The following is a 23,867-nucleotide window of genomic DNA, read 5'->3' as shown; positions in this document are numbered from 1 at the left end:
TATTATAATTTGTTTTGTGAAAACTGCAGATTTATCAAAAGATAGCCAAAATTTACAGAGATTTAAAAAAGTAGTCTTTAAATATGGATAAATTTCAGGTAGGATGCTTACACTAAAACAAAATTCACTAAAATCAAATTGCTTCATTACTCTGTAGTCACGATTAGAATAAGAGTGAACTCCAGAGGCCTTACAGTGATAAATCAGACATACAGAACTATCATTAATAGTCCATTAACATTGCTTTGATATTAGGAGAAATAAAAGTAATCCTTTCACCAAAGCAAAGATTCAATTGCCACCTTCTCAATAGACTTTCCTTTCCTCTTTTTATTTAAAAACGGTCCTGCCTGAGTCCCAGTTCATTGTTTGCCCACTCTATTTACATTTTTTTAAAAATTTCTCTACAGCAACTATCACCTTTTAATATACTGTGTCATTTACTTAGTAACTTTATTGTTTATTATCTTATCTCTCCTTCCACATGCATGTAAGTTCCTTCAAGGCCAAGAATTTGACATATCTCTAATTCCTAGAACTCTACTGAGCACATAATAAAATCATATATATATCTTCCACAAATTTGTCAAGTCTTAGAATACACTTGGAAACGACTTCATTTGAGTATCTGTTATAAATATGCTGTGCATATGCCATGAGAAATGTAGTCAAAGAGGGAAACAAAGATGTTAGAAATCGTCTAGGACAGGGGCTTCAAGCGAGAATGTGTGAAGACTTTCCAAAGGCAGGCAGGGGACCATTTTAAAGAGATGAGTTGCATCATCCATTTCTCAGTGTACTCTCTGATGGAAGCGGGAACTAGCCTGTGCTGAGATCCTGCTGGTCCTCTGTCACCATCTCCTTATTTATAGTCATTTTTTTTCCTCTTAATAATGAAAGACATCATCCACCCGTTCTAAAACAATATAAAGCATATTTTTGATTTGTCAAAAAAAATCCCTGCAGCTCCACACAAAGAGATGGTGGTGCAAGATTCTAACAGCTGGCTGGGTAACAAATGATTTGACAAATCAAATGATTTGCAATGGAACAAAATTAAACCTGAGCCTAATTGAGTTTCCTACTGGCATCGTTAGAATTCACTTGGATGATAGGTCAGTGCATGATTTGGGGGTTATAACTTGGGCGGAATGTAAGTAATTTAGTGAAGGTTTCATGACAAAATTTTTTCATTCCTATCCCAAGGTTTCCGAGAACTTTTATCTAAAAACAGGAAATGTGAACAGAGCTGATGCTGAGTCCTGTCTCATTCTAGCCATAGTTTGTTCATTCACAGATCCGTGGCCCAATTTTTAATATTTCATAGCATCAAGAGATATTTTTCAAGTACAGTTTGATGCTTAAGTACTATTTATAAAAAATTGTAATGATGTTGCTAGACTCAATTAGATACTACTATTATTATAACTTACTTCTGGAGAATTTTCATTACACAGATAGCCTGTCATAGGAAATACTTTTTTGTTGTTTTGTTTTGTTAATCCTCACCAAAGGATATTTTTCCATTGACATTTAGTAAGAGTTGGAAGGGAGGGTGGGTGGGGGAAAAAGAGAAAGGGACAGAGAAACATCAACGTGAGAGAGACACATCCACTGGTTGCCTCCCCCCACGCACCCTGACCTGTGCTGGGGATTGAACCTGCAACCTAGGTATGTGCCCTTGACTGGGAATCGAGTCCTCAACCCTTCGGGTGTGTGCCAACGCCCTAACCACTTCCTAACTCTGGCCAGGGAGGAAATACATATTTTTAAAAATTCAATTTACATGTTAATCAAGGGAAGTTTGCCAGTGATTAATAAAAGACTCTCAAGCATACCCAGAGACCGAAGTGGAATTTAACATGCGAGGTGTTAATTAGGAAGTGTTTGTTCTCTCGGGATCAATATTTTTGGCAGGGAGGGGAAGCAAGCTGGATTACGCAGAGGGAGAAGTTTCACCTCAATGTCAGCTCACGGACACCCTCAGCTGACATCACGGGCAGCTCTGGAGTCAGAATTGCCCATCATATTGGTACTGGGCTGGACTAAGATGTCCAGGTCTTATCACTTCCATGTCAATCAGTCATTGAATGTGTTGCATTCTAAAAAAAGGACATGACTTTGAACAAGGTGGCTGTCTGTAGCAAACCTTGAGCAAGGGGCTGACACCAGAAGGCTGCCTGCTAAGAGCCTTCCCTGCAGCTGGAGCAAGAATCTCTCACCCAAGGGAAATCTGGCAGCACATGCCAGTGCCCAGCACAAATACATTTTACTTTAGAGGAGAATGTTTTGGGGGAAGAGGGACAGAAGTTCAAGGGGAAAAACAATGATAAAATTCTCACTAAAGAGAATAGTGTATTTCTGTATTTTTAAAATGATGATATTGAATAGTAAATCATAATCGTCTTAATATTTTTGGACACAAAAAGTGAGGAAAAATTTCTTGAAAATGTTAATACTTATATACTGGAAATTGCATCATTTACAACTCCTTAAAGGTATGATAACAAATTTTATTTTATTTTAAATTTTTTTATTGATTAAGTTATTACATACGTGTCCTGATAAAAACTTTTAGATGCCAACTTAAAAATATTGTATTTCAAAGTCAGTATAGGAAGCAGGTGAGCAAAATACGTTTGAAGACTATTGATCTAATCTAATAGACCATTTTATAAATGAGAGTCCAGTCATATGCCACTTGGGACATGTTCTGGGAAGTGCATTGTTAGGCGATTTCGTCACTGTGTAAACATCATAGAGGGCACTTACACAAGCCTGGGTAGTAGAGCCTATGACACTCCTAGGCTAGATGGTATGTCTCTGCTGTAATGCCGTCCCTGGTTGACCGAAACATCGTTATGTAGCATGTGACTATATTGAAACTCAGAGATGTTGTAAGACTTGCACATAATCACACTAATGATATGAAGCCAGACCTTAGAGCAGTGATATTACCTGACCTCTGACCTTTCCCCCTTACCTGGTGGTTGTAAAGACCCATTAAGCTACCGTTTCTGAATATACTCCAAAGAGAATAAAGCTCTCATCAAGGACTTCCTAACCTAAGGTGTCTGGACTCCTTTAAATTGCATGCAGCAATGTGTATATGTCTATACATCTCCTTCCTGGGGAATACTTCTATGGCTTTATAGCTGCTATGGAGGAGACAGATGAATTAAAAAACAAACAAAAAAAACTTACTGTTAAATTCCTATGTCTAATCCAGCTAATCGCCTTCTGAATGCAAGTTCTTTCTCCTTGAATCTTTTATCTGAGGCTCATGCTTCTCTGACCCTCCTGTGTGCTCTTGCTCTTCGCTATTTTAAAAGATGTGAAATAGCGCAGAGCAACTTGCTTGTATTCAGTTTTGCTTGTTCTAAGTCATGCATGATCTCAACAGGGTGATCTAGTGTATGTGAACTATGCACGGACGGAAGACTTCTTTAAACTCGAGCGGGATATGAAAATCAATTGCTCTGGGAAGATTGTTATTGCCAGATATGGGAAAATTTTTAGAGGAAATAAGGTAAAAATCTCCTTTTTGTTCTCCACAAATATAAAGTTACATTGTGTCATATGTGTAGAAACATATCCTTAAAACTTTTTGAGGATTATGATCCCCTCATGTTCTGTAACGTGCCCACTTTATAGTGAGGACACCTCTGCTAGCTCATAGACTGGGTTTGTTTTTTTTAATATTTTGATTGATTTTTTACAGAGAGGAAGGGAGAGGGATAGAGAGTCAGAAACATCGATGAGAGAGAAACATCGATCAGCTGCCTTCTGCACACCCGCCACTGGGGATGTGCCCGCAACCAAGGTACATGCCCTTGACCGGAATCGAACCTGGGACCCCTCAGTCCACAGGCCGACGCTCTATCCACTGAGCCAAACTGGTCAGGGCCATAGACTGGGTTTTTGTTTCTTTATTATTATTTTTTTATTGATTTCAGAGAGGAAGAGAGAGGGAGTGAGAGATAGAAACATCAATGATGAGAGAGAATCATTGATTGGCTGCCTCCTGCATGCCCCCTACTGAGGATTGAGCTCACAACTTGGGCATGTGCCCAGACTGGGAATCGAACCTGTGACCTCCTGATTCATAGGTTGATGCTCAACCACTGAGCCATGCTGGCCGGGCTAGACAGGGGTTTTGAGGGGCCATTGCAATGTGGCTAGTGTGATAGATCAGGGAGGATAGAGAAGACTTTTTCCATGCCTACAAATTATGCCTATGGTCTACAAAGAAGTATGTGCTGGATTTGTTAACCTTTATTTGGCAGCTTTTATTATAATATTAACTTTGAAATTATTTACTACATTTAATTTTACCACATTGCGGACCAGTAGTTTTATTGCTAGCTTTACTCAGTGGCCAGATAAATTTCTATTGAATGAGTACAAAAAACGTTTTACATAAATGTTAAGAGAATGCTTTAAAATTAAATATCCACTGCATTTCAAAGGTATGTATTACATGTTCTTACAAGCTAATATCTTTTTTAAGAATTCCCGTGACTGGCCACAAGCCTTAGAACAGAAAACACGAGAATTCTCGTGATCCATCCACAATGTGTTAATATGAATTGTTATAGGTAATGTTAGAAACCAGTATATATATATATATATATATATATATATATATATATATATATGGCAGTTTTTAAAGTTATGATCACTTGACTTGTTGTATATATATATATATTTACATATATATATATTATTTTTTTCCTCTTTCATGGGAAATTAAATTTCAAAGGTATTCCTTTCAACCAGAGAATAAGTGGGAATCTGGCGGGATTGTTGTGCTTTTAGACTAGGGGAAGAAAACTGCAAGTGCTTGCTACCACTAACGGGTACATTATCTGCATGTGCTCCTTTTAGGGCTGACACTTTAGAGCCTGTCGTAGGGTGGGAAAAAGCCAATTCTCTGTGAATTATTCTTTGTTGTTGGTCTTACGATAAAAGATTAAATAAAAAGTTTGGTTACTTACTTAAGGATAATTCTGAGAATTGATATCACCAGATTTGGAACAACCAACCTGAAGTAAGAGACATTGTGTTTCACAGGTTAAGAACGCCCAGCTGGCGGGGGCCAAAGGAATCATTCTGTACTCAGACCCTGCTGATTACTTTGCTCCTGGGGTGGCATCCTATCCAGACGGCTGGAATCTTCCTGGAGGCGGTGTCCAGCGTGGCAATGTCTTAAATCTTAATGGTGCAGGCGACCCTCTCACACCTGGTTACCCAGCAAATGGTGAGCAACCAGGCCCTCATTATCATAGGAAACTTAACACTTTATGAAAGGACAGCATAGCATGTCTTCTTCTTATTCTCTTTGCATCTAAGAACTCTGAATATTATCAATTCAGTTCCCTTATCCCTTGTTTGGAACCCTTGGGCCTGATGGGTTTTGGAATTCAAACATTTAAAAGTAATACGGTGCATATACCATACATTGCGTAATACTCAAATACAGGCTGGGACAATACAGGAAGCAAGCATATACATAGTTTTGCAGCAAAATGTATGAATAATCACACCAAGCTGGGTTAAAGTAGTATGAGTAGCCTGTGTCAGATTTTACTGTCAGAGTAAATTACGTCAAATCGGCTTGTGTTGCCAAGTGACTCTCCTTCAAATGCATGGTTTTCACAGTTTTGGAATTCCACAATCTTGGACAAAGGATAGTAGAACAGAAGTTCAAAACCCCCTGAAACGAGACATTTAGAACACAGAGTCCAGAAAATGCTTTATATTGCATCTTTGCCATATAAAGACAATAGTGATAACTTTCAAGGAGTGTTTCCTAAAGGCCAGCTCTTCACCTGCGTTAAAAATCCTCCAAGTCGCCCTAACCGGTTTGGCTCAGTGGATAGAGCATCGGCCTGCGGACTCAAGGGTCCCAGGTTCGATCCCGGTCAAGGGCATGTATCTTGGTTGTGGGCACATACCCAGTAGGGAGCGTGCAGGTGGCAGCTGATCGATGTTTCTCTCTCATCGATGTTTCTAACTCTCTGTCCCTCTCCCTTCCTCTCTGTAAAAAATCAATAAAAATATATTTAAAAAAAATCCTTCAAGTGTGGTAGTATTGTTCTCTCTATTTGGCAGAAGACAGAAATGAGGTTAGGAGTAGGAAGCAGTGTGCCCCAGATTATGACACCACTAAATGAGGAGTGGGGGTTCAAAGGCAGGCAGTCTGGCTCCAGAGTCCACATGCTTGTCTGGGGCTGAAATAGTTCCCTGTACAGCTGTAGATCATTAACAAAGGGAGTGAATTCATTTGAATGTGCTTAGTTTGTGTGGTTTAAAATTAACTGAGGTGTATAACTTGAATAAAATCTGTTGCCAAGTGTCTGGTGTTTTTTTAATTTTTTTTATTTCTTTACCAAATTGTAGATTCCTCTAAAGCTTACATACCTTGACTTTGTAAATCACATAAATATACTGGGACTTATGTCACCCTCTAATTTAACATGGTATTTTTTTAGGAAGGAAAGTCATGTTATTGAATTCCCATATCTTTTTTAAAAATATATATTTTGACTTTTATGTATTGATTTGAGAGAGAAAGAGAAACACCAATTTGTTGTTCCACTTATTTATACATTCATTGATTGATTTCTTGTATGTGCCCTGACTGGGGATCAAACCCATAACCTTGGCATATCGGGACAAAGCTCCAACCAACTGAGCTACTTGGCCAACGCCTGCTCTATTCTTTAAAAATTTTATTATTTATTATGGAACAGTTCAAACATATATATTATACATAACATATAACATATAATACATGATAAGAGATAATTATCAACAATTGTTAATCTTGTTTCATCTGTTCATCCCCATTTATTTGTTTATTTATTGTTATTGCTCTAGAGCAGGGGTGGGCAAACTTTTTTACTCGAGGGCCACAATGGGTTCTTAAACTGGACCGGAGGGCCGGAACAAAAGCATGGATGGAGTGTTTGTGTGAACTAATATAAATTCAAAGTAAACATCATTACATAAAAGGGTACGGTCTTTTTTTTTTTTTTGGTTTTATTCATTTCAAACGGGCCAGATCCGGCCCGCGGGCTGTAGGGCCTGTAGTTTGCCCACGGCTGCTCTAGAGAATTTTAAAACAAATGTCACGTGACATATTGTCATTTTACTCATAAAAAGAAAAAGATTTTGCCATCATGTGAAGTTCTCAGTGGATAATTTAAAATTTTGGAGAAAAAAATTGCTTTTATTTATTTTTTTAATCTAAAGAAATGACAGAATGTATGTTTCTATTTTGAAGTTGAGTTAACAAGCACTAAAATTCACAGATCTTTAGAGTTCGGTTCAATAAATTATAAAAATTGCATACATCTATGTTACTCAATATAAAATATAGAACACTTCCATGAGTTCAGAAAGTTCTGGTTGTTTTTAATTGTACCCTCAGAAGCAGCCACTTTCTGATGTCACCATTGGTTAGTTTGCCTGGTTTTGGGCTTAATATAAAATGAATAAAACAGTATGTATTCTTTTATGCCTTGCTTCTTTTACTCAGTATAATGATTTGAGATTTATCCATGTTATATTAGTAATTTGTTCCTTTTTTGTTGTTGTTGTTAATCGTCCCCCAAGGATATTTTTTTCCATTGAGTTTTAGAGAGAGTTGAAGTGAGGCAAGTGGAGAGAGAGAAAGAGCAACATCTATGTGAGAGAGACAAATCAATTAGTTGCCTCCTCCATGCACCTTGACAGGGACTGGGGTGGTACTCACAATCCGAGTTCATGCCCTTGATAAGGAATTGAACCCAAAACCCTTTGTTGGTCAGGCCGGCGTTCTAACCACTGAGCAAATGGCCAGGGCAGTGATTTCTTTTAACAGCTGAGTAGCATTGTATTGTGGGACTATATTACAGATTATTTATTCATTCTGCTGTTGACTGACACCTGGACTGTGTCCAGTATTTGGCTAAGATAGATTGGGGCTTTTATAAGCAGTTTGCATGAGTCTTTTTGGGGAGATACGGTATGTTTTCATCTTTTTGACTGAGAAACAGAAATCCTATGCCATAGTGCACATTCCTGTTTAACATTGCTTTTCAAAAGAGTTATCAGTGTGACTGCACAATTTTACACCCTCACAAGCACTGTATGAGAGTTTCCCCCACCCCCATTCTGGCTAACATTTGAAATTGCCTGTCTTTTTATTTCAACAATTCCAGTAAATGTAATATGAAAATATGTTTAACATGACTTACAGAAAATATTTTGAAAAGGACTGACTTTTTATTCTTTCAGAATATGCTTATCGACGTGAAATCCCAGAGGCTGTGGGCCTTCCAAGTATTCCTGTTCATCCGATTGGATACTCTGATGCACAGAAGCTCCTGGAGTAAGTTTGTAAGAAACAATCAGATGGTGTACTTCTCTTTATTCTCTTTAAAGTCTTCAACTTTTACACTTTTATCTCCATTATTTGATATTGAAATTCTCCGAGGTGGGTGAAACACTTAATTGTATCAACATTTTATAGAACAATGGTTCTGCTCTGGAATTTACTTTACATATCAGTATGTCCTGTGTGACAGCCATGAAAATGAGCCTTTTGGGTCTCCAAATGCAGGGAGCATAACTGATCAATTGCTCCAGCCACTGTGCCTTGAAATGCATCACCCTGTTTGTGTCAGGGCCACGCTTCCCACAGCTGCTCCCAGTCAGTGCCTGAGTGCCTCAGGGATGCTAAACCAGGCCCATTATGGAAAGCACCGGACTCTTCTGATGGGAAATTTTGGCTGAGGACTCCCCAATATCCTTGCTTAACTCGATGCTACCACCCAGCACTCTTTTCTTCTTCTCTTTCTTTTTACCCCATATCAGACCCGCATAGGAGTCCAATGGCTTTCTCAGTCTTCCCTACATCCCTTGCTATTTTCCTCAGGGGTCTCTCCACTAATAAATCTCCTACTCATCTAATCCTCTGACTGTCTACTTCTTGAGGACCTGGAATAACTCACTGATAACAATTTCCATTTTGTTTTCCTTTCTATTCCTCTTCCCTCTATGCCTTCATTATTGAAATGCCTCCAAATGTGTTATTGCTTAACCTGGCATGGGGACTCTTTTTCCTTTCTCCCCCTGCTTTCTCCTTTCTGCATGTCCCTCTTCTTCCTTATCCTTTAGGACCGGAGAGAACACTGACTTCTGAAAGTAGAATTGCTACCACAGTGTCTGGCCAGTTAGTCAGTTGTCTGGCCAGTTGTCTTTGAGTTCAAGACATTCTTGATCATTTTATTTTAGTGACTATAAGAAAACCCTATAAAGCCTAGTGCGGTGCCCTCATTTTTTACAGGTGAGGAGGCTGACATCAGAGAGTTGGAGGGATCTCTCCAATTTAAGGGCACATTCAATAACAGCACTCTGGTCTTTTTATCTTTTTACCTTAGCTTTACCACATGGATAAGGATTCAGGGTTGGGTACAGATTTTTAGGGCAACATAGATTATGCTTTTGTCTAAATATGTTTATAAAGTCTAAATATTCATGGTATTTAAAAGATAAAAGTGAATAAAATGAAAGCGATTTTAGCATAACTTCTGATAGTGGAAAACTATAAACTACTCAAATCTCCAATAATTGACAAGTAGTCAAATACCTCACAGGCTATGATAGTACCGGGAGCCATTAAAATGCACATTGTACAGGAATACTTACTGATATGGAAACATGCATATGCTATATTATTAAGAGAAAAAATGGATTTCAAACAATGTATAGTGTAATTGAAATTATGTAAAAGGAAATACATTGATACAGTTCAAAATTCAAAGGGGTATAGAGTAAAAAGTTTCCCTTTTACTCATTTCCACCCCAAAGGTATTCAATGTTATTAGTACAGAATATATCACTGTAGAAATATTTATGTATAACCAAGCATGTGTATATATTCTTCACCTGCCTAATATAACATCTTTTGAATACTTAATTCTTTTCTGTTTTGACTATTGATTATGCTTTTTTGCCAATGTAAAAATGACTACTCATGTTATTTGATGGTTTGTATATAAAATTGTATTGTATGACTTTGCTGTGTTACCTAATCTAAGCCTCAGGCTCCTCATCTGTGAAGTGGAGATGATAGCACTGACTTCATAAGAGTTGTAGTAAGGATTTATTTTTTTTAAAGATTTTTTAAAGAGAGAGAGAAACATGGATATGATAGTCAGACATCCATTGGCTGCCTCCTGCACACCCCTTATCCCCCTACAGGGATCGAGCCAAAACCCAGGCATGTACCTTGACTGGGAATCGAACCAATAACCCTTCAGTGCACAGGAAGATGACCAACCAAGCCATACTGGCCAGGACTGAAGTAAAGAGTTAAATGGCATATTATCTGCAAAGCACTTTGCACTCTTGCTGACTCATAGAAACTAATATGAACAGACACTCAAGAAAGCAAGTTTATTGACATTTTAACTTGCAACTTCAAAATTACCTTCAGCTATTAATACTTTTTTGTGTTCAACAGAAAAATGGGTGGAACGGCACCTCCAGATAGCAGTTGGAAAGGAAGTCTCAAAGTGCCCTACAGTGTTGGACCTGGCTTTACTGGAAACTTCTCTACACAGTTAAGAGCCTCCTTTTATTTTAACTCTCTTTAGGGGGAGGACACTTTTTTTTTCCAATTAAAAAATACGCAATTATAGAGGATGACTAAGAAAAGTAAAACCTATCTAGTATCAGCAGGAAACAAAATCACAGGTTGGAGAGACTACACTTACATCATTATAGTCGGACAGGTGGCCAATGTAATTTTTGCCTGTGTGCCTTTATAAATCTTATAAGCAATAATGTAAGATTTAAAAATTGTGGGTGGTAATCTGTCAACCAGTAATTTTTTAATGTGTTCTTTATATTTGCATTAGAAAAGTCAAGATGCACATCCATTCTAACAATAAAGTGACAAGAATTTACAATGTGATTGGAACTCTCAGAGGAGCAGTGGAACCAGGTAAGTTAATCAGCACGTAGCAAATGAGCAACTTTTCTTTGCCAGGTACGTACTGCTCCAAGCTTTGGGTCTATCAGGTGAGCAAAGCAAAGCAACTCTTTGTCCCAATGGAACTCATAGAAATACAAAACACATAAATATGAGCTAATTTTGTTCTGTGATATATGTTGTTAAAAAAAAGAGAGAGAGAAGTGAATGGTGGGGCTAGGTTGATAAAGTGTGCACGCTTTGCTTAGAGGATCAAGGGAGGAAGCACAGGGAGAGATGGATTTTAGGTGTTTTTTGGATTTGTTTACCACATAGTTTTGCATGCGTAAATATCTTCATGATAACTATAAATTTCTATATAAAAGATAGCTCTAAAGCCCTGGCCCATGTGGCTCAGTTGGTTTGATTTCTGGTCAGAGCACATTCCTGTGTTTTGGGTTGAATTCCCAGTAGAGGGCGTGCAGGAGGCAGCTGATTGATGTTTCACACATTAATGTTTCTCTGTCTCTCCCTCTCCTTTCCTCCCTATGATTGAATTATAAAGTCTTTAAAAAGAGATAGCACTCAGAAAATTAAAGTAACTTTGAATTAATAATTTTTTTTACATTGAAGTTGATGAAATATATAGACACGATTTCCCAAGGCTTTCAGATGATCTGGGGATTAATATATCTTATAAAGAGTCTTACTTCATTATGTTCCAGTTCCTTAAAAATTATTGGGTTATATATTTTTTACCAAAACAGATCGAATTAAATTGTATATCTTTCTTACAAGCAGCCAGTGCTTTCCTTCAGTGATCAAGAATGTTGATATGCTCCAATGAAAATAAACAATATATAACTTGCTATTTGTTGAATTTTACTGAGTACCTATTTTTTTTTTTTTTGCCAGCTCTATGCTAAGCATTGGGGATGGTGGGATATAAAAAAAAGACATCATCTGGGAACAAGGAGCTAATGGCTGGGAGGGGGGCCATACATTTAAGTGTGGTAAATGCTTTTTCAGATATGAAAAGATTGCCTGAGGGCTGGGTAGGGAAGCAATTCCCTCTTCCCATGGAAACTAGGAATGGTTCATAAAGGGGGAAAATCTTTGACCCGAATCTTAAAAATAAATAGGAGTAGGAAGTGGAGGACTTGGTATGTGGCCACTGTGTTCTCTTAATCTGGAAATAGTGCTAAGTAGGTAAGAGAGGAATAATAGAGAATTATGTAAAGATGTGAATAGGATAATGTTATACTTAATTATCATTACCTATATACTTGTAATTGCTATAATACTATACATTTGCTTATCACTCATATTTTCTTCATACATCAAAATCAGAAAAAAATACATTATGTGTTTATACACGTATTCAGGAACCTTGCTATCTTCCTCTGAGTCTTTCTTTAAAATTTAATTTATTGATGAGAGAGAGAGAAAGAGAAACATCAATTTGATGTTCTACTGATTTACACATTCATTGGTTTATTGTTGTATGTGCCCTGACTGGGGATCGAACTGGAAACCTTGGCCTATCAGGACGATGCTCTAACCAACTGAGCTACCCTGCCAGCACTTCCTTTGAGTCTTGATGCTCTGTGATCAGATGCTCTGGAATCACTTGCAGTGTGCTTTGTTACTGACTTGAAATGACAAGTAATTTTGCAATGATGCTTTTTAGACAGATATGTCATTCTTGGAGGTCACCGTGACTCATGGGTGTTTGGTGGCATTGACCCTCAGAGTGGAGCAGCTGTTGTTCACGAAATTGTGAGGAGTTTTGGAATTCTGAAAAAAGAAGGTAATGTAAGTGAAGAGTAAAAATACCTACTTCTTTGAGTCTCAGTTCAGTTCTCTGTTGAATGAGTGTAAAAATGTCACCTATAGGTTTGTATGAAGGGTGAACTGACAGGATACATGCAGACTGTGTCATCTGAGTAGCATAGAGTACTTAGTAGTAGCACAGAATAGCTTTCAATGAACTGGGCTATATTACTTATGTTGGTTAATTAGTTATATTGCTTATTCATGCTTGCATTTATATAGTAATATTTACTTTATTGATATTTATATATTAAACTGTAATCTGAAATAAAGGGATTACACCATAAGTGGTTGCTCTTAGCAACTAAGAAGATGGAGATGGTTTTCCTCACAGAAGAGTACACACCAGAATTAGGTCACAAGCCAAAGCTTCCCGGCCTGGGAACTGTGAGCAGAAGTTCCTGGGCTCTTCCAGCCTCACACCTCAGGTCAAGTGTAAGCAACTGAGGAGATCAAAGCTTTTCAGAAAAATACTGGTCTTCTCGACTAATGAGATACTGTCAAAAATTCAATACCTGCATATTTGTAAACCCCAAGCTTTGGACTGCTCTCCAGAATTTAGGTTTATATTCTTAGCAGCATTACTTCAGTCATTTTAAATCTTCATATAAAATCCAAATAAAGTTTAGTTTAAATTGTTGCTTTTAAAAATAATGATTATACAATGAAAGCAGAAAGTCCACTCTGTTTACTGACCCTGTGAACAAGGTGTCTTGGGGCTGTAAATGTGATCCCTATTTTTTTTTTTTTAACAACAAGAAAACAACCATAAAAAACATGTTAAATTTGCATATCAGAGAAATGGTGCTTTCACATGTGTTATCTATTTGGAACTCTTAGACGCCAGGGAGAAGTTAACCTACTTACTTCTATTCTCCCTTTACAATGAAGATAACCAAGGTTTACAGAACCAGGGAACTCACTTAAGGTTCTATAGCTAGTGTGTGGCAAAGACAGAGAACCAGGGCTTAAACTCAAATTTCTGGCTTCCAGTCCACAAAACCATGATGTCTCTCTTTAAAATAAAGTGTAAAGGTGCTTTGTTTTTTTTCCCACACAGCTATGTTATATTTTTAGAAAACAAAATGATGGAGACCTGAATTTGCATAGTTTATGAATTCGATAGTGTTTAATATTATTACAAAAACTTTCATGATTCTGTAAGACTTCCTGTGTTAAGTTCAAAACATTACTGGGATCATTCTAGAGCGTGCCAAAGAATGCAAAGATGAAGAATAATATTAAGTGAAATTTGAATGATGCTATTAAGAAACATGACAAAAATGAAACACTGAACTCAACTCATATAGGGATACGTCTTCTGAATAAGCACAAATGTAATAGTTACTAAAATAATGGAAACTTACCTTTTTTGGATCACTTAGTAAGTACTATATTTATAAATACTAACCATTTAATCCTCCCAACAACCAAGTAGTATCTTTACTTTGTTGTTCCTGGCATACCAATGAAGAACCACAGGTTTAGTAAGTTTGAATGGCTTTCCCTTGGTCCTGCTGCTAGTTAGTGAAAGAACCAGGGTTTGACATAAGATCTTTCTTTCACACCAGTGTTACTCCAAGCCAGTGGTCGGCAAACTCATTAGTCAACAGAGCCAAATACCAACAGTAGAACGATTGAAATTTCTTTTGAGAGCCAAATTTTTTAAACTTAAACTGTATAGGTAGGTACATCGTTATTAACTTAATTAGGGTACTCCTAAGACTTAGGAAGAGCCACACTGAAGGGGCCAAAGAGCTGCATGTGTCTTGTGAGCCGCAGTTTGCTGACCACGGCGTCCAAGCTATCCTATCTTCCTGTTGAATTTTCTGTAGGTTTCAGTAGCCACAGACATTGGCATTGTTAACTGAGCTTCTGTTGAGGAATCCTGGCACAGTTGAGTGAAATCATACAACCAGCTGACACTGAACAATCACATGATGCCAGAACAACAAACAGGAAGAGCTGTCAAGTTATATCTGCTTTCTAAACACAGACCACATCGAGCACTGTCTTCTTCCGCTCAAGGCAGCTGCGGGTCACAGATGGCTTCCTATGCTCGGCCAATGTTTATAAACCTAAACATCCATGGTTTTGTTTGTTGTTGTTCCTGTGGGGCTTGGCAATGTCTTGGATAAAGTTTGCATTTTTTTCAGCACTTATATGTATATACATACTATTTTAGGCTGGAGGCCTAGAAGAACAATTTTGTTTGCAAGCTGGGATGCAGAAGAATTTGGTCTTCTTGGTTCTACTGAGTGGGCAGAGGTTAGTTGATCGTTTGCTACAATATATGTTTTCATAATGAGACAAGAGTTTGAACTTAATTCTCAAGGATGTGAACGTAACACGTGAATCCAGTGAAGCAATATATCTGTGTTCAAAAATCAACAATAAAGATATCTGTGTCACCAGAGAACTAAGTTCCATTTGAACATTTCAGAGCCAGTTAATGTCTGTTGTCAAAATAACTTTATTTTCTGGGAGTGTGATAGGAACTAAGTAAATTCACTAGGAACCCAACAGCAAAATAAGATACCATGTTTCTATTACCTTTTCCAAATTAGCTCCTAGAGCTAAGCAGGTTGAAATATCCCCTGAACTTTTGTAGTAAGGTATATCTTTCACAGTTATCTTCTCTATATCATAATGACCTACTCTGAATTAAATCATGCTTAATTATCTTCTCTATATCATAATGACCTACTCTGAACTAAATCATGCTAAGAGTGAGGCATAAAGCCCCACCACATAATATTTATGAGGCCCCTAGAAAGTAATTTTTACCTGCATGTATTGTTGGCTTTGTGTAATAGCCATTTGCTATAAATACATGCAAAGTTGACACTGATTCTATTCACTTCAAGTCATGCAATCAGTATTTATTGGGCTCCTATTATACTTCATAAATTATGGGAAGCTCTGTAACCTTCAATTTTCTTTTGGGGAAAAATAAAAGTAGTATTTCTGTAGACAAAGTTTATGTTGGCATCAGGAAGAGCCTAACTATGTTAAGATTATCATTTGTCTCTTTCAAACTGTTTTCACCATGTGGAGTTGCATTTTTTTTCTGTTTTCTTTCTTATATTCAAGATGCTTAGGAAATTGCATATTTAAGAGATTCAGAATCCATTTGATACCTTAAAAGAAACTGCTACACTTCCTTTTGTTTTAAAACTGCAATGGTCAATGCTGATCAGTAGGTGGTGGCATCCTACAGGAGAACTTCATATTTCAGGATAGAGGACATTGATGTTCACATATTTTTAACGGGTATTTGAAATAACTCATTCCCTGTGGATCAGGCAAGATTCTGTACTTAAATGAGACATTCATGAGAAGGCTTCCTCTGAAATGACCTCTTAGGTCGTTCATATTTACTAAGAGAATTTCTTGAGGGATAAACTATACTATGGTTAAGAAATCAACTTCCTTTCCTTTTTCCAGATTAAGAACGTGGACAATCTTAACTTACATTTTAGCCTTAAAAATGTTTTACTTGTTATTCTTACCAATATTTTTTATTGAAATTCCTTCAAACAAATGATTTTGATAATCTTATATGTCAAATTTGTGGATAATTTGGGCCAGTCCAGTTCAGTTCAGAAACCTGCACACATTTAATGGAGGTGTGCATTTTTTAAGGGGGAAGGTATGGCTGTATGTTTATGCTTTTCCTTCTTTCATATTATAGGAGAATTCCAGACTCCTTCAGGAGCGTGGTGTGGCCTATATTAATGCAGATTCTTCTATAGAAGGTGAATATCATTGGTCTCCTAGGAAAAGATGGGATCACAGAAGTAGGAGCAGTTTAGTTCATACACTAATAAGAAGGCAAATTGTTTGGCATGTGGTTAGGGCATCTGCTGTTGCTTTGTCAGGCTCCTGCCCCTGACTCAGCAGCTTTGAACCCAGAGAGCTAATTTGGGAAAGCTGCACTCTGCTTCATCAGGCATATTACCTTGTATAGAGTAGGACTTCAGTAAATACCTGTTAAATGAATAAGTATATCATGGAACTAAAGATTTCAATGGTTTTAGAATGAGGTAGCACAAAAGGTATGATTTTGTTCTTGTTCTCAGACTAATGGATGTTTATTTATTTAAAAAATGTTTTTCAATTACAGTTGATATTCATTGCTAGTTTGAACATACTGTGATTAGACTTTTATATAACTTACCAAGTGGTCCCCCAATAAATCTAGTGCCCATCTGGCACCATATATAGTTAGTACAGTGTTATTGACTACATTCCCTGTGCTATACTTTGCATTCCCATGACTATTATGTACCTGCCAATTTGTACCTCTCAGTCCCTTCACCTTTTTCACTCCGCCCTCAACCCCTTTTGATGAAGGCATGTTGGCCTTCACTTTTCTTCTTTGTTCACATGTGTGAGCTACGTTGTCTCCTAACTTAGTTTACACAGTGCATTTCAGTTATTCTTTCCTCCTCGTCTTAGGTTCATGGCTAAGGGCCTGGCCTTCTTCCTGTCATCATCACTTCCTAGTTGTGTGACCTCAGATTGTTACTTTCTGTGCCTCAGTTTTCTCATCTGTATATGAGTTACTAAAAGCACATACCTTAAAGGCTCTTGTGAGGGCAAAAGTGGTTTATATTTGCAAAACTCCCAGACCTTTGTCCTGCACAGAGTGAATCTTCAAAAACGTTAGCTTGTATTATTATTACTCTTACTTAAAAACACACCGTAAAATGAGACACTTGGCCACACTGAATAAATACTCCATAACTCCATATATTTTTCCAAAGTAGCATACTCTTCTCTTTATTGCTAGTCTTTTTTATTTGATTTTTAATGGTTTTATTTATTTTATTTTTTTTTATCATCCTGTCTGTCCTTTTTAATGCAGATTTTTAAATCATTGGATTTTACTGATTATGTCATTCTCTGTTGTAAAATGCTACATTGGCCTGGTTGGTGTGGCTCAGTGGTTGAGCATCCACCTATGAACCAGGAAGTCACAGTTTGATTCCCGGTCAGGGCACATGCCTGGGGTGTGGGCTTGATCCCCAGTGGGGGCATGCAGGAGGCAGCTAATCAATGATGTTCCTCTCTCATTGATGTTTCTCTCTCTCTCTCTCTCTCTCTCTCTCTCTCTCTCTCTCTCTCTCTCTCTCCCTTCCTCTCTCTCTCTAAGAAAACAACATAGTTTAAAAATAATAATAAAATAAAATGCTGCATTGTCTCCCCATCACGTTCAAGATCAAGAACAAATGACACAAACGTATATAGAATTTAGCCCCCACAAATCCACAGTGTAGTTTTCTTAAGTGCATTATATGTAAAAGTTTTATACTCATAATAACCCTGTGAGGTAAGTATTGTTATCCCTCTTGTACAGAAGAGGGAACTGAGATTCAGAGGGATTAAGTAACTTTCCCAAGATCACCCAGATTGTAAAGGGTGGGGCTGAGACTCAAGGCAAACTGGTCTGTTTCAACTTTATCTTTCTAACCACTACATTCTTCCTACCTTATACGGGTTTTTGTTATCATATGACAGATAAATGTTTCTGCCTCTTGCCTTTTTTGTTCAAAGAAAACCACTCAGAAAACATGAAATTAGGCCAGAGGTCTAAGTGAAGTGGGAGAGTAAGTCATGCAGCTCTCATGCCGAACACTGTTCCAGGCTGAGGGAACAGTGTGTACAAAGGTCCCGAGAAGGAGTCTGTGTGGGCAGAGTGGGAGGTGAAGGTTTGGGCAGGTGACCTGAGGTGGCTTCATCTTTGGCACTGAGGAAGATGAGTTTTGATTGGACTCAGGTTTTAAAAGGATCATTTGACTAAGGAATTAAGAGTGGTCTTTGAATGAAAGAAATAAAATTAAAAAAATGAAATAAAAAATAATCAAACTTCTGGTCTTTCAGGAAACTACACTCTGAGAGTCGATTGTACTCCACTGATGTACAGCTTGGTATACAACCTAACAAAGGAGGTACAAATAATTACATATAATTTGAGAAAATCTGAGTTCTGCAAATGCTGTTGTCTTGAGATACCATTGTTAAGCATCTGTGTTGTTTTATAACTTGTCTTTTTTCCTCAAATAGCAAATATCCACTTCATAGGACATCACATCTAATAAAATGTTTACACACGTTATCCCATTTCTCCCCTCATCACCCCAAAGAAACGGGTCTACACTCCCACTTGAAAACGAGAAAGCTGGGGCTTAAAAAGCATTAGCCATTGAAGTTACAGAACTTGTCTAGTAGCTGAACTGAGACTTGGTTCTGGGGTTTAATTCCTTAATTTTAAAACTGGTTTATACTCCTTAATATAATGAATGATATCAAGTAACTCTGGATGCCAGAAGACAAAGTTTCTGATTGAGGAAGGACGTAATTAAATACACACCAAGTGCTGGCGGCCAGGGACAAAGCAATCTGAGGAAGAGGCTAGGTGAGAACATGCACCCCTTTCCTGACTTCCTGAACTGGGCTCCATTCCATGGAGTCCTACTGGGCTGGGCTGACAGCTCAAGTTCTCTTATACTGACAGCAGCTCCAGGTACTGAACTTGGTGGACAGGTGATGCCTGAATCCGTAAAGGACAGGCAACTCTTCACTTGTGTTCTCCTGCCTCATAAAACCATTATTCCTGAAGTTAGTCAAAATGAATGAGTTTTTGGAGTGGCAGATTTTTCTTATTACTGCTAATTTGCATTGGAAAAGGAAAAAAAAAAAAAGACTTGCCCATTTAATAAAATTACTAATTGAAATGTAATTACCAAGAAAAGCTTAATGCCTTAGCCAGTTTGACTAAGTTGATAGAGCATTGATTTTAGAAAAAGAAAAGAAGAGAGAAGGGGAGGCAGGAAGAGAGACCTTGATGTAAGAGAAACATGGATTGGTTGCCCCTGTTCACATCCTGACTGGGGATTGAACCTGCAACCTAGGTATGTGCCCTGACCATGAATCAAATTCCCAAAATCTTTTTGGTGTTGGGGTGACACTCCAACCAACTGAGCAACCTGGTCAGGGTACTTCTCTTGTTTTGCTGAGTACAGTTTAGCTACTCATTTCCTGGTTAATGGACATTCAGATTTTAAAACATCTGATTCATAGGTATTCTCTCTCTCTCTCTCTCTCTCTCTCTCTCTCTCTCTCTCTCTCTCTCTAACTTGTGCAGCTCCAAAGTCCTGATGAAGGCTTTGAAGGCAGATCTCTCTATGAGAGCTGGAATAAAAAAAGCCCTTCACCAGAGCTCATTGGCATGCCCAGGTAAACCATCAAACAAGCAAAGAGACAAAACTCTCTACCAAATTTAGTATGGGATTGTGTTGGAAATAAAACAGTATTTTTTTCAATCATTAATAAAAAATTTATTTGTTTTAAAAATTCTCTAGCATTTGATAAAGGAAAAGTGATGTTGAGGTTCTCAAATAAAATATTACTGTGTATGGGTTTGAAGATAAATCTGTAGGTCATTAAGAGATGCTTTCCTTTTGAATAGATAGTGTATATGCATGGTAAACAGGAGAATTTAATGGTGGAGAGTAAGTCCCCTCATATTTTCCCTAGTGGCTCTATACATTATCTTATTTTCTGAACACCATACAATTAACAAATATTTTAGTGACTCTAAGAAAAATATAGACACTATTGCAGTTCTGGTTGTATAAATCAAAATCAATTTAAACTGTAATAGGATATACAAAGCATTTATTTATTTGAGTAAAAAGGACCGGCAATCCTAAGGATATTAAGGTTAGAGATTTTAGGGGAGGTCCTGGGGGGAAGATCTCAATAGGATATTCAGCAGCTTTCCAGGTGTGTCCTTTCAGGGTCAGGGTCTGATTGATTGGTCAAAGCCAGGACTGTCATTATTCAAGACAGCTGGCCCAGAGGTCAGCTGTGGCATCCCTTGTCTGGTTTTGCTGTCTTTCTGGGCCTGGAGCTGAAATACAACTGAGGCCTAGATGTTATCTCTAGGGAAGAAAGCTCAGGAGGCTCCAACTGCAAGCCCAGCCTTATGCTAAGGGAGGATAGGTCACCCTGGGAATGAGATCCCATCCTAAGATGTCTGTTGCAGAGCATCTGGGCTTTTCTGCCCTGGTGACCTTCTGTAGCCAGCCCATTGACCTTTCTCTGCTCATGTCTGTCTAACTTCCTACCACAGAACCTAATGCTATCTCCAGGTATATAGTGTCAGTATTGAGATGACTGATAGGACACCCTATTGGTTTCCTGAAAACTTGCTTGTTGTTGATGTGAGGATAATCCCCTTCCTCCTGTCCCACTCATTGGAATTGGATCCAGGAACCCAAAAGAACAATGGTCACCCTAACAAAATATTCTTGGAGTAGATAGTTTGTGATCAAAACTAATATTTCTCTTAAAAAATTTTTCTAGGTGTCTAAGGTGATACATTTAAAAATTATATTTAACTTTTACTATAAAAATGATGTTTAATTAATCTTTAATCTGTACTTGATGAAGAAATCTCAAATAATCCTGAATTTTATCCCTACAAGGATTAGCAAGTTGGGATCTGGTAATGATTTTGAGGTGTTCTTCCAAAGACTCGGAATTGCTTCAGGCAGAGCACGGTATACTAAAAATTTGGTAAGTCTATCCATAAGTAATTCAGGATTATTTAGAATATATTTTAGCTTAACAAATCATTCTGAATCAAGAAAAGTGACTGAAACACTAGAGAAGTGGTTCTCAACCTTCCTAATGCCATGACCCTTTAATACAGTTCCTCATGTTGTGGTGACCCCCAACCATAAAATTATTTTCATTGCTACTTCATAACTGTAATTTTGCTACTGTTATGAATCGTAATGTAAATATCTGATATGCAAGATGTATTTTCATTGTTACAAATTGAACATAATTAAAGCATAGTGATTAATCACAAAAACAATATGTAATTATATATGTGTTTTCTGATGGTCTTAGGAGACCCCTGAAGGGAGAGGGAGATAGAAATATCAATGATGAGAGAGAATCATTGATTGGTTGCCACCTGCACACCCCCCACTGAGGATTGAGCCTGCTACCAGGGCACGTGCCCTTGACCAGAATCAAACATGGGACCCCTCAGTCCACAGGCCGATGCTCTATCCACTGAGCCAAGCCAGCTAGGGCCAACTAATCAGTTTTATGCATTATCCATTTACATCTTACTAGGGATGATAGACATTCAGTTTTCTCAAATGGCCTCTACTCTCAACCCAAAAATACTTAATCCTGAACATATTTTCTCGGTATATAGTGACACTATATTTGTGGATTAGAAGACTTTTATTGTTTTCTTCCATGTACCCATAACTAATTTATCACAAACTCTTCAAATATTCAAACACATCAAGTGATGTGGCAGATTTCATTATCCCCCAACATTTGTTCTCTGGTTCCTCTAGGTTCTCTGGTTATTCTCTCTGCCTGGGACACAGCTCCTATCTGTGAAATTTTCTTTCACAGAGAAATCTGAGGGTACCTTCATTTATCTCCTCTATTGCATCTTCTGTTCTCCGGATTGTGTTTCCTCCCCTCTCTTGTATACTCTCTACTTGTTTTGGAGCACATCCTTCAGGCACTATGAAAGCTAAAGACCATGTTATTTATGCCACACACAATCTATGCCACACACAATTCTTCCATAGTTTAACTGGGCATCAACTTTTGGTTGAAGATGCTGTACCCTCAGAAATTTGAATTCATGGCTTCATTGTTTTCCAGCCTTCAGGATTGTTATTGAGATTTTGGGCCATATGATCCCAGTTTGTTTGTCTCTGATATTTTTTAAACGAAGATTTTCAGTATCTTCTCTTTTTTTTCTTAGTGAGTGGGAGGGAGTGAGGTGAGGAGAGAGAGAGAAACATTGATATGAGAGAGACACTGTAATTTTAAATTTATACTGAATAGCTCGCATAAACGTGTGCATTCACCATTCAGCATGAGCAAACAAATGCACAAGGCTGGGGGTGGCTTAGTGCACATGAAAAATCGGCCAGCGAGTTTAAAACTGCTGTAGAAATCAGTTCAGTGACAACGGAACCAATTAATGTGTAGGATGTGGTGTGATCATGTACTAATCATTCCTCAAACATTATTTATGAGTGGTGACACTTGGATTTAAGTAGGTAGACTATAGTTGTAGATATGTAATGTTTCTTTACATCAGCGAAATTATTATAGGGCTGTTTTTGTTTTTTTTAAACGTATGGCCCATTTTCTAAAATGTGTTAAAATAACAGCAACTTAATAGCAAAAAATTAACCTGTTAATTTAATTATAAGCAAATCTAGGTTAAAAGTGTTTTAAAATGAACAGGATGTTAATTTTCACATATCACATAGGGATAGGAAATTTTCTCTATTAAATCCAAAGTCCGTTAAATCAAAGTCCATAAAATTGAGGGTTTACTGTAGTACAAACTTGGGACAGGTTTTTATATTATATTAACCTGTTAATAAGTGGCTTATTGAAGTACTTAAATACTTTGCTGTATTTATTACTGACCAAAATAGCCTAGTTAATATTAATAGTAAATATGTATTTTATGATAAGCTATCTTACAAGGGATATATTTTATTCTTTGCTTTTTTTTTGTAGGCAATAAACAAATTCAGCAGCTATCCACTGTATCACAGTGTTTATGAAACCTATGGATTGGTGGAAAAGTTTTATGATCCAACTTTTAAGTATCACCGTGCCGTGGCCCAGGTGGGAGGAGGGATGGTATTTGAACTAGCCAATTCCATCGTGCTCCCTTTCCACTGTTGAGATTATGCCATAGTTTTAAGACAGTATGCTGGCAAAATCTGCAACATTTTCAATGAAACATCCACAGGAGATGAAATCACACAGTGTGTCCTTTGGTATGCTACACATTTTCAGAATTCATTTTTTGTATGTTTCTGTGAATCTCTAAAATATGATGACCTACCTGAGGTCCATTTTTCATTTATTGTTGTTCTATATGATCAAATATTTTCTTTACATCTTATAGTGCATTTTTCCCACTTGTGCTTATCTGGAAATATATAAAATGTTAATACCTTGTAAAATACAAAGAACAGCTTACACTATTTTTCTCTTT

General features: G+C 37.5%; 1 protein-coding gene across 1 annotated transcript in view; it reads left to right on the top strand.

Moving 5' to 3' along the window:
• Window positions 1–23,867, top strand: part of FOLH1B (folate hydrolase 1B) — a 46,233-nt gene that overhangs the window by 17,833 nt on the left and 4,533 nt on the right. Inside the window, 13 exon segments of the mRNA XM_036324719.1 lie at window positions 3,404–3,529; window positions 5,074–5,260; window positions 8,284–8,377; window positions 10,514–10,612; window positions 10,911–10,996; window positions 12,654–12,773; window positions 14,982–15,064; window positions 16,491–16,554; window positions 18,683–18,750; window positions 19,947–20,038; window positions 21,292–21,382; window positions 23,381–23,599; window positions 23,601–23,646. Of these exon segments, the coding sequence (XP_036180612.1) occupies window positions 3,404–3,529; window positions 5,074–5,260; window positions 8,284–8,377; window positions 10,514–10,612; window positions 10,911–10,996; window positions 12,654–12,773; window positions 14,982–15,064; window positions 16,491–16,554; window positions 18,683–18,750; window positions 19,947–20,038; window positions 21,292–21,382; window positions 23,381–23,599; window positions 23,601–23,646 (1,375 nt within the window).

This window comes from Myotis myotis, unplaced genomic scaffold (genome assembly GCF_014108235.1).
Source record: "Myotis myotis isolate mMyoMyo1 unplaced genomic scaffold, mMyoMyo1.p scaffold_m19_p_10, whole genome shotgun sequence".
Lineage (NCBI taxonomy): Eukaryota > Metazoa > Chordata > Mammalia > Chiroptera > Vespertilionidae > Myotis > Myotis myotis.
The sequence above is the reverse complement of the archived record's forward strand: the minus strand, read 5'-3'. Positions and strand labels throughout refer to the sequence as shown.